The sequence below is a fragment of the Podarcis bocagei genome, assembly GCF_964188305.1.
Source record: "Podarcis bocagei genome assembly, chromosome: 12".
Taxonomy (NCBI): Eukaryota; Metazoa; Chordata; class Lepidosauria; order Squamata; family Lacertidae; genus Podarcis; species Podarcis bocagei.
Genome location: NC_138137.1, coordinates 7,983,771 through 7,999,610, shown reverse-complemented (window position 1 = coordinate 7,999,610; position 15,840 = coordinate 7,983,771). Strand labels below are relative to the sequence as shown.

The window sequence follows — 15,840 nt, the reverse complement described above, 5'->3', positions numbered from 1 at the left end:
TGTTTCCTTTCCCCTCTATGTGTCTTTAGTCTTTCAAGTCAACAGCACAGTTTTTATAACAGCTGGAAGTGGGCTAGAGTTGCTGATTCTATTTATAAGTTAAAATTATTATGCTTTCAATAGCATCAGTTAAAATTAGGGTATAATCTACATAAAAGTGTTTTGTTCAAAGACTTCTTAAAAATAGTAAACTTTCCTGGAAAATACTGGCATAATTGATGGCAGACACACGCAAACTATAGCCATGTGCTCTGTAATCTTAATTTTGTGAAGATTACAAACCTGATATCAGCTTCTTTTAGAATGAGTTTACTTACTCAGTTTTTATAGGATACTGTTGTATCATAAGCTTGACTTCCTGTAATTCTTCCATGGTTACTCATTTAAAAACAGTTCCCCTTCCTCCACCAAAAATTTTCCATGTTAAACTCACAGTGTTACTGCAATATTACTTGGGGGGGGGGGGTAATTTCTAAAAGTGAGTAGTCACAAAGCAAGAGTGTTCTAGTGGTGACAGTTTCCTATAAAATTTAATAACGAAACGATCAACTTTTTGCAGTATGCCTTACTCATATACAACTTCCCAGCATAGTACATTCTGTCCTTATGTTCTTTGCTGAGACTCCGAAGGTCACAGTAATTGGGCTTGCAGTCAGATCAATCCGTTCTCATTGCCCTTTATCTAACAACTATAAAATGCAGGCACCATCAACTGGACACATTTAAAGCAAGGAACCACAAGACATTGGTTTGGCGTTACTACAAAAAAGCCTTGCATTTCTATGTTCCCTCCCTCCCACACTTCTCCTTTCATATTCACTTCCAATTTAACCCACAGCAAAGGCTTCAAGCCACAGTTTGTCTGCTTTAGATTTAATTCATATTTGCTCCCATGTATGTCTGGGAGAAAGCAGTGTCTGAGCACAGGGTGTGTTCATACAGTTTGCTGAATCTGTATCCTGCCTAGATTTCCTGCTAATTTATTGGCAGTAATAGTTTAACTCAACAGAGCAATATTCCACGGAGGTGTAATTGTTAACTGATGAGGAAGTAACAGTTCAAGTTGCAATTACAATCTTCATTATTTTTTCCTTGTTCATTAGAACATCACAGCATTTTAAAGTATCAGCTCCTGCTCTTCAACCTTTTTCTTTCTCACATTGATCCCCTTCCTCCCTTTTCTCTGTTTCAGGGATACCTTTGCTTGCCGTACATGGCGCTGCAACAACACCATCTCCTGTCTGATATAACCATTCGTGGGTTTGTTGCAGGAGCCACCAACATCCTTTTCCGTCAGCAAAAGCATCTAAGTGATGCTATTGTAGAGGTATGAATCATTTTCTTTTATATCATAGACAGGTCACTGAATTGCAACTTTTTTTAAAAAAGAAGAGTTTCTTTAGTAAAATGTGCCATAAAAATAAGGATAAAGCCGGCAAAGGGTCATACTTCCTAACAAATACAATTGCTTAACTACTGAGTATATTCTACCCAACAGGAAGATTCCTCCTATCCCAAGTCCTATTTCGTCTCTTTATGGTAGGAGGGAAACATAATTTCCAGGACCGCATTTGTTTTTTTTTTTTTTAAATATTTTTATTGGGTTTTCACATTTTATATAAACACAAACAACACACCAAAACAAACATAAAAAACAACGAACAAGAATAGTTCCCGAAAATATTATTTTCTAACCCTAGTCCTTGACTTCCCCCCACCCCCTCCCCTGCATCCCTATTCCCAAACTTATGTCAGCAAGTTGGCATTTCTTCCATCTTAATATTAGTCCTTTTATAAAAAACAAAAATAAATTTTCCCTAAGTTGGACCCCAATTCTCTTCCCTCGATTTCTCATTTTTTCTTACATAATTTTCTTAATACTAAACCCCCTGGTCTTGAGTGTTGTTTAAATTTGATACTTCCCTCCCTCCCCTCCCCGCTTTGCGTCCTTTCCCGAGACATGTCCAAATTAACAGTTTTTAGCCTGGATTCCGGATATCCGAGGCTCTCAATTCTCTTTTAGTCCCTCTCCGCCGGTTTTGTTGGTAGTCCTTTTTGTCTGTCATCGAGTCTCGAAAGATTTCCTTAACAATCAATCCAATCAGTCCATAGTCTCTTCCCATATTTAAAGGCAACTGCTGAGGAATTTCCACAAGGCCTAAGTCTTGCTGATAGTCAAAATCAAAGTCTATGTGGAGGCCCCAATTGTACTTCTTTATTTCGAGCTCCTGAATTCCATAAAGTCCCAGGGCCTCCACTTTCATCTTCTGTATCTTTCGTAAGCTTAGAGTGGATTTAATCCAATAGTCTCCTTGCTTGTGTTCTCCAGATGTCGGCTTCTGGTTAGTACTTTCCCAGATAACTTGTTCTCTTTCTTGTTTTGTCTTCTCCTCTTCTTTGTTTATTGTTTCAAATTCAGCTGTGGGTTCTTTCTCACTCAGGCCCTCATTACTTTCAGCAGAACTACTTGTTTCCAAATCCAAGGTCGTCAATTGTTTACTCATAGCTGTAGTCTGCTCCTGTAGGGTTCCCACCAGTGAGAACATTCTTTCGATTTCTCTCAGTATCTTTCCACCCACAGCCATTGTAATTCCACAGAATTCCCCCTAGAGGGAATCTGGTTACTGAGTAACCTTTTCTCCAACAATCCTCTGTCCTATTATTGTTTCTTTGTTTCTCAAAATTTTAGTTCAATTGTAACTCCTTTTAATCCGGAGAGGTCTTAAACAGCAATTTTTTTCACTATTAATAGTCCATTTGACAGCTTTTGACAGCTGTCAAATTCTGCTCCTCTATACAGGCTCCAAAGCAGGTCGCTCCCGGGCCCGGGAGGGAGGGGTGTTTACCACAAAACAAAGACTCTTCCAACACTCCACTCTCCTGCTCAAATTTACCTTTCTAAATCTTGGAAGTTACTGTCTTTTTAAAACTCACCCTTTACAGGGTAGGCACTCCAGCTTAGTTCTTATTTCGTTGCTCTGGATCGTCTGCAAGGGGGGGGGGTGGGGACTTCCTTTTAGCACACCCCCCGGTCGTCTCAAATTCAAAAGGTAAAAGTTTTAAAGTTCAGTTCCAAATTACTCACGGGTTCTTTTTTCAGTCCGAATTTCAAGGAAGGAAGTCAGCGCTCTCCAGTTATGGCTCGCGGCTTCGCTCAGCGGCGGTAGCGGTCGACTCTCAGTGCCACGCCGTCCCCTGTATCCCCTCCGTAGCCTTTAAAAAGGCTCATTGCGAATCAGGGGGGGCGCTTAAGGCACCCGCCGAGTCTTCAGTCCGCAGGCTTCCGCGCCTGCGGTTTTTAAGGGTCCCCGTGTCGCCGGCACGGCAAAGACCCATCCACCGCTGAGCCGATTCCCTCCGGAGCTCGGAGGGAATCCGCCATTTCCCGATCGCGCCAACCCGGAAGTCTCTCCAGGACCGCATTTGGGCACTTTTCAAATACCCAGAGTAAAACTGATGGTTCTTTCTACTCATACAGAACTGTTCCAGAAAAGACTGCCTTGATGTCCAGTCTACAGACTGCAGCTCCCACATGGTAGTTGCTTGAAAGAATCTTCCACAGCTTTTCCTTGTAAACACATAAGTGACCTGCCCCGTGGAGTGGCAACATTGCTTGGAGAACTTCCCGTCTATCTCCAGCAATCCAGTTGTAGAGTTGAAATAGACCCAGAGAGAGGCTGTTCAGCCCTGCCTCCCCAGAACAGGACCCGTACCCCAAATTCCCTCTGTGGTCTATTCTATACCTCAGTTCATCACAAGGAAAAAGAACCTAATTGCTTGTTGTAGGGACTAGAGATGGTTGATTGGTGACTGAGTTAGTTATAAGCCACTGTTGCCACCTGCAACTCTGCAGTCAGACTGAGTTTCATCTCCAAATGCTGCAGCACTTCACATCAGTTGTGGCTTGTGGTTCAAGAGAAGTGAGTAGCTCCTCTTAAGAGTTCAGTTTTTCCTCTGCACTGCACTGAGAGCCAGTGTGGTGTAGTGGTTAAGAGCGGTAGTCTCGTAATCTGGGGAACCGGGTTTGCTTCCCCGCTCCTCCACATGCAGCTGCTGGGTGACCTTGGGCTAGTCACACTTCTTTGAAGTCTCTCAGCCCCACTCACTTCACAGAGTGTTTGTTGTGGGGGAGGAAGGGAAAGGAAAATGTTAGCCGCTTTGAGATTCCTGAAGGGGAGGGAAAGGCGGGATATCAAATCTAAACTCTTCTTCTTCTTTTCATGTTGGGTTTTTCTCAACAGATAGAGGAAGCTCTGGTTCAAGTCCATGATCCAGAGCTCAGGAAGGTTCTGAATCCCACAACAGCTGACTTGAGATTTGCAGACTTCTTGGTAAAGCACGTAACTGAGAACCGGGACGATGTCTTCCTAGACGGCACTGGCTGGGAAGGAGGAGATGAATGGATCCGAGCCCAGTTTGGCTCATATCTCCATGCGCTGCTCGCTGCTACTCTGCAGCCAGGTAAACCCTGGTGCCATTGCTTCCATTTTTTTATTTTTTAAAAAATCCTCTAAGATTATACTTAGCAGCTGTAACTAGGAAGAGTAAAAGGAAAGGACAAAGAAATACAGGGATCTGGGTCTGACCTGGTTAGTAACCGTATGGAAGCTCTGATGCTGTGTTAAAAAGAGGGACTGCTTCTCACAGGCTCATGCAGAGGTTGTGTGAGGCCCTAGAGAAAGTCTTGTCCATGAGACTTGCCGCCACCTAATCTCAGTGGCGGGTCTTGGGGTCTCAGATATTAGCAGCACCCTGTGCAATGCCAGAATTTGCTGCCCCCTCGCCTCTCTCCTTCCATTCTACATCATAGTTGCAGCGCCCCTGGGGCTCCTCAGTGCAACCAAACCGGTCGCACGGCCCTAAATCTGCCTCTTAATCTGATCTAATGCTACATGCTAGCACACAATAATGCAGATCTAGGTTTTACTATCAAAGCGCTTGGCTCTGTCTAAAGGACTGTGTGATGAATTGGAGTGTTTTATATCAGATGCATGGTCCCACCTCTCCAAATCCAGTTAAAATCCAGATTAGTTCCTTCTTAAAATTCTGTCTCTTTTCAAGCTGTTTTTTATATCTTAATTGCATAATCTGCTTAGTTTTAACTTCCCATCAATTTCACTAATTAAACCTTTTATTTCCAGTTGTTTATTTGCTTCCTGGCAGTTGCAGCTGCCACTCCGCACTGAGTGGGGAAGGAGAGATTTGCCTGTTTGCCATCTGGTCCCAAGTCCACACTCCTGTTCTATGAGGGTGGAGTCTTTCTTCTGTCTGCTGACACCATGCCATTGAAAAACAGCTGTGGAAGAGCTGTCTTTCAGTGACTAGGTATGTCATAGACCAGGGATGGCCAAACTTGGCCCTCCTGCTGCTTTGGGACTACAACTCTCATCATTCCTAGCTAACAGGACCAGTGGTCAGGGATGATGGGAATTGTAGTCCCAAAACAGCTGGAGGGCCAAGCTTGGCCATCACTGTCCTAGACGTAATCAGGGATGACACCAGCCATTCCACACCTGTATTTACAGTGATACACAACACACCAAGGGGGAAAACAAGTAAGATTTTTGGGCTTTCAAACATGTGGAAATCCAGTCTGTTAGCCAGCACCGTCCCCTTTCTATTTGTTGCTGTGTTGCATTGACAGTATTACTGTGGAGAAGGTCCACACTGCCTTTTAAAAAATTAAAATGTGCTAGCTTCTTTGCCTGCACACGCATAGCATGCAAAGTACTGAAACTGCTTAGGTTTCTCTTACCTATTTTATTCATCAGACAGTGAAAAAATATTATCAGACTTTGGAACAACCTTTGTAGCAGCTTGGAAGAATACACACAATTACAGAGTGTGGAACAGCAATAAACACCCAGCTCTCGCAGAGGTAAATCCCAGGTAAGAAATTTTAGCTTTAATGTTTGTGTGGAAGAAGTAGAGAGAAGAGTGCTGTTGTCTTGAGCATCTGTGACTTCCTAGGTCTGCCGTTTAATTTCCAGGAAGCACAAGCAAGAATTCTCCGTTTGCTAGTAGTACCAGGCTTCAAAATTACAAACTTCTAGTTCTGGAACTCACTTTCCCTACATATCTTTCTCCTTGCTTGTGCTTCAGATGTTGCATGTTCTGCATTTAGCTTGCCTTGAACGCTGTTCTTTAGGTAAACAAAAATATGGTACTCTCTGCCTGCTTGCCTGGTGTAAGGTGGCCAAAATTTGACCTGTTTCTGCAGATCAGAACACAACACAATTCAAGCAATTAGTGCTTCCAAACCCCTAACAGCGGGATGTTTCTGTGCTCTTGATGTTGCTTTGACCATTTTATCTGAATGTAATTCCAACTGAACTCCAGAGGCTTTTAGCCAAGAATTTAATTTCTTCCATATCGCTGCACTGTCACACCAACAAGTACTTACTTAAACAGTTGTTTGGAGGTGCAGCGTCCCTTGGCTCCTGATTGTGGCCACTGTCCCAAAGAGTCAGAAGTAGGAGAGAAGACAGGAAGACATTGGAAGTGACTGTGGTGTGACTGAACAGCCACTTTAAAATGGAAGGCATTTCAGAGGAGCAGCAGATTGTAACCCAGGGAAGAAATTCAGAGATAGAATCATAGAATCCTAGAATCCTAGAGTTGGAATAGACCACAAGGGCCATCGAGTCCAACCCCCTGCGAAGCAGGAAACACCATCAGAGCACTCCTGACATATGGTTGTCAAGCCTCTGCTTAAAGACCTCCAAAGTAGGAGACTCCACCACACTCCTTGGCAGCAAATTCCACTGTCGAACAGCTCTTACTGTCAGGAAGTTCTTCCTAATGTTTAGGTGGAATCTTCTTTCTTGTAGTTTGGATCCATTGCTCCGTGTCCGCTTCTCTGGAGCAGCAGAAAACAACCTTTCTCCCTCCTCTATGTGACATCCTTTTATATATTTGAACATGGCTATCATATCACCCCTTAACCTCCTCTTCTCCAGGCTAAACATGCCCAGCTCCCTTAGCCGTTCCTCATAAGGCATCGTTTCCAGGCCTTTGACCATTTTGGTTGCCCTCCTCTGGACACGTTCGTTTGTCAGTGTCCTTCTTGAATTGTGGTGCCCAGAACTGGACACAGTACTCCAGGTGAGGTCTGACCAGAGCAGAATACAGTGGCACTATTACTTCCCTTGATGTAGATGCTATACTCCTATTGATGCAGCCCAGAATTGCATTGGCTTTTTTAGCTGCCGCGTCACACTGTTGGCTCATGTCAAGTTTGTGGTGAACCAAGACTCCTAAATCCTTTTCACATGTACTGCTCTCAAGCCAGGTGTCCCCCATCTTGTATTTGTGCCTCTCATTGGATCAGTGCCAAATGTTTTGTCCACTGTACAGTCATGGGGGCCTCTGAGATCTTCCCCTCTCCCCAGTGCAAACTGATCAGACCAGGAGTTAAGAAATGTTAATGTTTTCAGTCTAGTTAGAAAGGAATGGCTTATGTTTTCTGTTTTTATTGTTACAACACACAAAACATTTTAAATTTGTGTTCTGTTTTTCTCTTCTCTTTTCTTCCACCTCCTTACAAAACCCTTTTCAGTCACCCATTCCAAGGCCAATACTCGGTTTCAGATGTGAAATTAAGATTGTCACAGTAAGTACTATATCTGAATATGCTTTTGAAGGCTAGGGTTTTTGTAAATTGGCGAGCATAGTTTCATGTTAAACTGGGGTTTGGTATTCTGGCAGGCGATGACTGTTGAAATGTTCACAGTAATTGTCAGATTGACTCTGTGGCCCAGTTTACACATAACACTAAACCATGGTTTTAAAATAACGTGAACAAGCAGTGTGCTGCTGCACATTGCTCCAAAGTCCCCACTTCACTCATCCCCCATGCCTGCCTGTGCCACACTTGTGCGAACACAGTACAGACTTTGTGTTCTGCGCAAAGCAGCACTTGATGGAATAGTTTGTTGACCATAATAAATTACATTTATTTTAATTGGGTCTGTAATCTTATGGCCCAGGACAAACCAACCAGATCCAGATGAATGCATTTTTCAACAACAAAATTTTTTTTTTTACATTCTGTTGACCATTCTGCTGTAGAAAGAATTCTAATCCAGGTTAAGTACAGAAAATGGATGGTAAGATTTTACCTTTGAGGGGTCCTTGTATGATTTGGGGATTGCTACTATCCTCAGTTGTTTCCAGATTGGTGGTGATAGGTCTCAGTTACAACGTCAATATATAGTTTGGTCATATGTGTAACCATCAGATTTAAATGCTTTATAAAATACTGTGGAGAACCTATTTGGGCCTGGGGTTTCCCTACCTTTTTTTAAAAAATATATTTAATCTCTTCTTCTATAATCAGCTCTTCCATAGGTTTTGCCTCTGCATCCCCCAAAGTTGGCGGTGTTATTGTGTCCAGAAATTTTTGTATCTCTTCTGAGTGGAGTGGACTTAGAACAGTACAGAGGAAAACTCCTTAAATCTTCACAAAATTTTAGTAGAAAATTATTTCCCCCGTTTTGGTCTTTGTACCTGTTAAAGTTGTTTTATTCCACCCCCCCACCCCCCGTTTGCTAGTTTAGGTCTCTTCCCTCCAAATTCATAAAACTTTTGCTTTAAATACAGTAGTTTTATCATTGCTTTCTATATTTCTACGGTTCCTAATACTTTCCATTTTTAAAGTGCCCTTTTTGGTAGCTGAGTTGAGTTTTACAACTATGGTTTAACATTATGTGCAAACTAGATCTACATCCATGCTTACAATATTATAAAGAACCTTTATTATTGTTTGAGAGTTAGTGACCACAGGGCTTAATACCTGCCATTTAAATCTAGTAGCTTGGCCTGATAAAAGTATCTGCCTACTAGGTACTTTTTCTGTCTTTATTGCCAACTCCTTTGTTTAGTTTCATGATCAGTTTACATGCTTGGCAACAGTGAAAGTCAGTTGTATGATGCTATGACATTTTCCTCTCGTTTAGCTCTGTACAGAATAGTGAACGGGGCAAGAAGATTGGAAATGCCATGGTTACAACGAGCCGTAATGTTGTACAGACAGGAAGAGCCGTAGGTAAGATGCTTCATAACTGGAAATCAGTATGCGCTGTGACACTTGTATGCTACAAACAGAAACCTTAACTTCCACAGCCTGTTTCAAGAATCTTGTTGGTGGTATATATCTCTACCAACAGCACGCAAATGTTGCTACCTTCCGTAAATGAAGGGATAGCTGGAAACTAGCTGAAACACTATGTATGGAGAAGTGAAACAGGAAACGTCATGCACAACACTTGTAGAACGTGTCTTTTGGGGAGGTGAAACTTTATCGCATATTTCTTCAGTAAGGGGTCTTAAAAATATGCTTTTGGGTGTGAGGAATTCAAATCTTACTATTTTTGTGATTGGACAACATCTAGCTTGGTAAAAACCACATAAACCAAAGAATTTTAATTTTACCTTCTGAAAATGTCAGGTAATGCTAAATTAATAAGAAGTAATACAGTGGTACCTCGGGTTAAGTACTTAATTCGTTCCGGAGGTCCGTTCTTAATCTGAAACTGTTCTTAACCTGAAGCACCACCTTAGCTAATGGGGCCTCCTGCTGCTGCCGCGCCACCAGAGCACGATTTCTGTTCTCATCCTGAAGCAAAGTTCTTAACCTGAAGCACTATTTCTGGGTTAGCAGAGTCTGTAACCTGAAGCATATGTAACCCGAGGTACCACTGTATATAATATAAATGCAAGTACTTGGCAATCATTTTCTATGATTTCTATACCATTTTGCACACACCTAACTTACCAAGCAGAAGGAAATTATATTAACTTAAACAAAATATATTTGGGATTCCCAAGTCATGTTACATCTTTTTAGCACCCCTCATTTTTGGAATTTGAAAGCTGTAAGATTCCACATGCCTCTCATCTCAGCCATCAAGTTTACTACTGAAATGAGGCGTGCCCCTCAGCCTTGCATACTCCTCAGCCCACTTTCCCCAAACCACCAATTCCAGAGATAGCTATGAGTGTTGCATACTTACACAGACCTATGGAGTGTTCATCCCAAGCTTCGCCAGTCTGAACCAGCTTTAAAAATGTTGTTTAGAATGCCAAAATAAGAGGCTGTCTGTTTGAGAAATCTATTTACACATAGATGTAAGTGCCCTTGCACTACAATCCCATATATACTTTTCAAGTCCTATTAAACTTAATGGGAATTACTTCTAAGTAAGCATCGTGCTATTAATTGCTCTCATCTTAGCCTTACCTTTGCCTAACCTTCCCCTCTTTTTACTATAAAATCCAGGTCAGTCAGTTGGAGGAGCTCTCACGAGTGCAAAATCAGCCATGTCCTCGTGGCTTTCTACTTTCACCCAGTCAACACAAAGCCTTGGGGAATAACTGTTCTGCAGCGGACCAAGCCCTTACATTCATTTTGAGAAAGAGACCTGTGGTTTTGCTTTAAAAAACACACCCATGAATTCAAGCAGCATGAGGATGGAAGGAATGGCCTTTAAAGCTGCATCGCAGGATGTCATTGCAGTTTGCATTAATGCCTCTTTTAAAAAATCTGAGCCTTTGTAACAACAGTAGCATACAAGCCTTGTTGTAAGACGGGCTTTATTTTTCAGTGTGTGCTGTTCTTTGGATGTTGATAATGATTTATGTAAATTTTGTTGTATTAACTCCAGCTGTCTAGACTTTTTCTTGAAAAAAAGAGTGGGGCTGTCTAGGTTTGGAACAGAAAGCTGACCTCTCACTTCCACCCTCCCATACCAAATGCAGAAGATCTTTTCATTTCAGTGGAACCAACTTGTGCAAAGGATTGCAGCCTAATGTTGCAACCTTTTGCACCTGTGGGTGGAACGAAGTGAAACAAATACAGATTAAATGAGACGTTCACACCCAGTTTAACACTTAAAATGCCTAAATGACATGTTGGCAGTTTTGCACCAGCTCATTTCAACTTTCAGAATTCTAGCTGCTAGCACTTGGGTTTTTAAGAAGTTTGTTTTTAAAGGTCATGGATAAAATGGAAGATAGTTCTAATACTGACTAAAATACACAGGTTTACCATATTTTTGTTACCTCTTTGGAATTAACACCCAAGATACCTCTTAGCAGAAAAACAACTTTGCTCAGTAACTGCAATTTCCTCGTTTTCAAGTTGTGTGTGTGAATTTAGCTTTCATCTTTCATGTTCCCATTTGCTTGTGTTGCATTCAACAGTGGCTGTTCGAAAACTTTCACTAGTGAATACCTATAACCAAATACCTACCTCTCTGGCACAGTTAAGACTCCAAATGCAAGAGTCGGAAGTGCTTTTCCCCTTTCCTAGCTGCTTTTAGAGTTTTCTAATTTAATGTGTAGGTTAGCAGACATTTGAGAAATGACTGTAACGAGATACTACTTGGCTTTCTGCCAGCGAGTTTTATGGATTGCAATATAGGAAGCCGTGAGATTGCCTTGGACTTTAAGTAATTCATCTTAGTGTAGGACATTACAATATGAATGATTTACCAAAACAAAGAATTCCAGGGCTTCCCTTAGTTCATATTTTTGCTTACAACTGCCAATTCAAGTCTCCTCCCCTTTCCTTCTCGGTTTTCTTTTCCAAACTGCAATGATTTAAATGGATCTGGCGTATAAAGTGTTAATTCAGGTGTACTATATAGCTGGACTGCTTTACTTCATATCCTTTTAGGGGACGGAATATTTATTAATGATGTGACATTCTGCACCAAAGTTGTCACAGCATACCCCAACCAGAATTCCTGTATTCTGGCCACATCTCCAAAAACCCAGTTTTCAGAGATGGCTATGGTTGCACTTCAAGAAAGATTTTCATATAAGCAGTAATGGGTTACTTCACCCAACTTTCCTGTAGATTAATTTCCCAAGAGAGAAGCATGTATACCACTGTGTGCAGCTGTTTTCACACCTGTTCCACATACGCATTATGAAAATTAATGACCAATTGTGGACTGCAACCAGTACACAGGTGCAATTTTCACACACCTGTGTATTTTTCATAGGTGCTGTACAAGGGAGGTTATTATGAAGTGGCAGGTGCCCTGCTATAAATCCATGTATATAGTACTGATTGCAAGACACATCATACGCTTTCAAGCTTACTCAGATATCTGAAATAATATAGCCAGCATAAAAAACCCTTGTGTGTTTTCTTCTACACTACTTTGCTCGAATGAATGAGCCCATAAATTAGAGTTATAGTTTTCTAACCACAGAAGTTGACTGTGCTCCTAAAGAAAACATTTTACAAGGATGCTGTGGCTTGGAGATGTTACCCTTTTATTGAAACTACAGAACTAGGCATGCCATGACAGTCATTACACTGCAGGCAAGCTGACACAGCTTGTAAACAGACATATTTTTTTCTTGGGAGTTCCTTGGTTGGAATTGTTACATCCAGTTGTTGGTTTTCATCCTTCCCTAAAGGGAGCACAAATTAGGAGGCATCCGACTAACACCTTTTGCCAATTAATCCACAGGCACCATAACGAGGGATCAGCAAAATCCTTAGGGACAAGATGGTATGAAAAGCTGGTGATTCTTTTAAAATGTCTTCTCTTCTTTGGCGAGCGCTTGTAGTACATGACAATACGCTGTATAAGTGTTTATAGTAGCCATCATCTTGGAGTGACCAATTTATAATTATAATTTTGCTACAGGGAAAAATTTGGCAGTAGTTAATTGTACAAGTCAAATGCAGGAATAAACTGTAAAACCTATTGAACATGATTACTGTGTGTACTGCAGTAGTTACAATCACATCATCTGCATTCAGCAGGTAGTCGTAATATACACTGAAAAAACCGGCATAAGCACATAGTGTATTACAAATGTGTGGGGTCACATACATATCTTTGCAAAAGGGTATTGAAAGACTAGATTAGATGGAGGTCTGTAAGGGAAAATAATTCAAATTTAATATGAACAGCATTTGTTTTCTAGCCACTGATTTCAGTTTTGAGGTTTGAGTTTAATTTATTCTGGAAAACGTAAAAAGCAGTGCTGCTTGTATTATTGAAACATCTCATGTAGCGCATTGAAGCACTCTTGCTTGAAGCACTTCACATCAAGAAAGCACCAGCTAAAATGCAAACACTGTCATTTACTCTAGTATTGTAGTGACAATTCTAGTGACTTAAGCCTTGCTGTTCCTGTAATGCAGAGGTAGTCAATGTGGTACCCTCCAGATGTTGGATTCACACAGAATCAGCCAGCATGGCTAGTAGGAATGGTTATGAGCTCAGTATCATATAGGGCACACTCAGTGGCTACCCCTATTTTCAGTTACGTTCTTTAAGGGCTGGTTAGTACCACATGCAAATTCTGCCCGTAATAGGGCACATGAGGTTGATGTGATCTAAAGCCAAATTAAGAATATGAAGTGCTTCAAATTCAAATAATACATGTGCTGTTCTATAGAAAATGGAAAGAGGATGTAAAAGTAAAATTTAAAAAATACCCTTCCAAATGTAAAAGCATTGCCCAGCCCAAAGGAACACCTCCACCCCGAGTTATATCTAACAGTATGATCTTAATACTTGCTCCACAAGCAAGTAAATGTTCAGGATGCAACACCTTGACTGGTGCCAACATACTGCATAGTACAGTGCTTTATGGCTACTGAAAGAGTATTATGCTGGTGTTTGAACATTTTGTCACACACAAGTGTTTAGAATCAGGCCGCTAACTTGGTATTTTGTAAGGCTGTTTTATGTGCTGGTGCTCCCTATTACAAACGTATATATTTGCATCATGCACAGTAGAGAAACTGATTTTTATATTTTTTTAAATGTTACAAGTATTTGGAAATGTGTATCATATTACAGTATGAAATAGACTAGAAATACCTCTATTCCAGTTTCTATATACCACTTAACAAATTAATATCAATCATTCAAGGCTGGTTTTGAGACATAAACCTGAAATCAGTTATCTAATCATGGTTTAAGTGAAATGAAACCTAAGTTTATTTCCATATGGTTTTTACTGCGACCAGCCTGTTGGAAGAGGAGGGTTGGTAAATATTAGGTATTTCATCCATCATCAATGTGTAAAAAATAGGTTACTATGTTCAAAAGACTATTAATGCTTCTGCTGTATATTTTGTTCTAAAGAAAATAAAGATTGTTCTTGTTTTGCTTGAATGTAACTTGTTTGGCAAAAGGGTTTACTTGCAGTTTGAACTGCAAAAGCTTGAGACCTCTCTCTCACAACCTAGACAGGGGAAGAGAAATAGAGGCAAGAAACACTAACAGGTGTGAACAGGCCCTCCCCATTGCCAGCTATATCACACTAATTTTGGTGGTTTAAAAATGGGTATTCGTGTTTTAACTCTCTTCACTCATGACTTTCTCATACCGGTTTGTTTTCAAGAGTGTGCTAAAATTATCTGCCTCATGCAAATCAGCAGTAGCTTTTAATTATATGGCCCTGATTTTCACCTGCTGCAGTCAAAATTACAGCTGACATTCTAAACACCAAACATGAATCCATAATGTTTTCTTCTCCTTGTTAAAGTTGCCCAAGACATTCAGTTGACACTGAGCAAAATCTCAAAGAAACTGATCCATTCTAGACCACAGGTTAGGTGCACTGATATTACAAGAACAAAATCATCCTCATAAAAAACAAACTATGAAGTTACTTGTTTAACTTCACGAACTTGCAATCAATGTGATAATTTCCTCCAGTATCTTTCCTTTACTGCTTTCTTCCAAGAAACCTATTGGCTAGTTAGTAGTAGTTACAAATTTCTGAATAATCTTTCCTCCTGTTCTGTTAAGGGTAGATTTACAGTGGTACCTCGGAAGTCAAGCGGAATCCATTTCCGAAGTCCTTTCAACTTCCAAAACGTTCGGAAACCAAGGCGCGGCTTCCGATTGGCTGCAGGAGCTTCCTGCAGCCAGTGGGATGTTTAGGTTCCAAAGGTTTGCAAACCAGAACACTCACTTCCGGGTTTGCGGAATTCGGAAGCCACAATGTTCCGACTCGCAAGGCGTTTGGGATCCAAGGTATGACTGTATTCAACTTAAGTTTAGAAGCAAAGCCAACCTTATTTTAACAAGTTGGAAGTGGGGTGTTTTTTTTAATGGGTTCAATTTTTTTACCAAAAACAATTGGCAGAAAAGTGCTGGACAAAAATCTTTCAGCTACTGAAAAGAACTATGTAAGTTTTAACAATGGTCTGGTTCACATGTCATGCTAAGCCAAACCATAGCTTAGGGAGATGATTGTGGCCACTTCACTCCTCACCAGCTGTTTTGTGCCATGTTCAGCCAAGCTATGGTTTGTCTTAGCATGCTATCCAAACCTGAGCTTGTGGTTGGTTGGTTGTGGACAAAAGGTAATCAAGAACAAACCTTGGTTAGTTCATGGTTACTTCTGGAGTTAAACCTAGGTTTGTTCTTGGTCTCAGAACGGCACAGCAGCAAATGCAACGAGTGAGAGGCAGGCACCATCTCCCTGGAAGACTGCACACTCACATGTAGCCACTGTTTGGCTTAGCATGATGTGTGAACCAACTATCAGAAAGCATGCATTTTAAATACAATTTTCAGCACCTTGCCTATGATTGCAAAGTGTAGTGAGTGCACTGTACAGCATCATCTGCCCTCTCTACACCTTGTGGCCCTCAGAGGAAAACAAACTTGTATACTGTAACTTACCTCTCTGGAATATGTCAGAACACGAGGCACTTGCACTTCCTGTTGCACCTAATTTTCTGAGCCACCCAGTACCAGAATATTTTTTGACATTAAGAGTTTGAGGAAATATTTTTTTGACATTACAGTTTGAGGGAAGATACTGTCTTGCAGAAAACGCAGGAAACAAGTC

At 41.0% G+C, this 15,840-nt stretch overlaps 1 protein-coding gene across 2 annotated transcripts in view; it reads left to right on the top strand.

The window, feature by feature from the left end:
• The window catches only part of AVL9 (AVL9 cell migration associated), a 41,101-nt gene extending 26,951 nt beyond the window's left edge, over positions 1–14,150 (top strand). Inside the window, exons 11-17 of one of the 2 annotated variants that reach the window (XR_014001160.1) lie at positions 1,193–1,327; positions 4,242–4,461; positions 5,772–5,889; positions 7,559–7,612; positions 8,958–9,046; positions 10,280–10,968; positions 11,013–14,150. Coding sequence is in view for 1 of the 2 variants with exons in the window: in XM_081165163.1 (XP_081021289.1) it covers positions 1,193–1,327; positions 4,242–4,461; positions 5,772–5,889; positions 7,559–7,612; positions 8,958–9,046; positions 10,280–10,374 (711 nt within the window). In the remaining variant the exon portion in view is untranslated. Of the gene's footprint in view, positions 1–1,192; positions 1,328–4,241; positions 4,462–5,771; positions 5,890–7,558; positions 7,613–8,957; positions 9,047–10,279 lie in introns of both variants that reach the window. The other variant, XM_081165163.1, reaches the window with a different exon arrangement.
• The last annotated feature ends 1,690 nt before the right edge of the window (positions 14,151–15,840 follow it).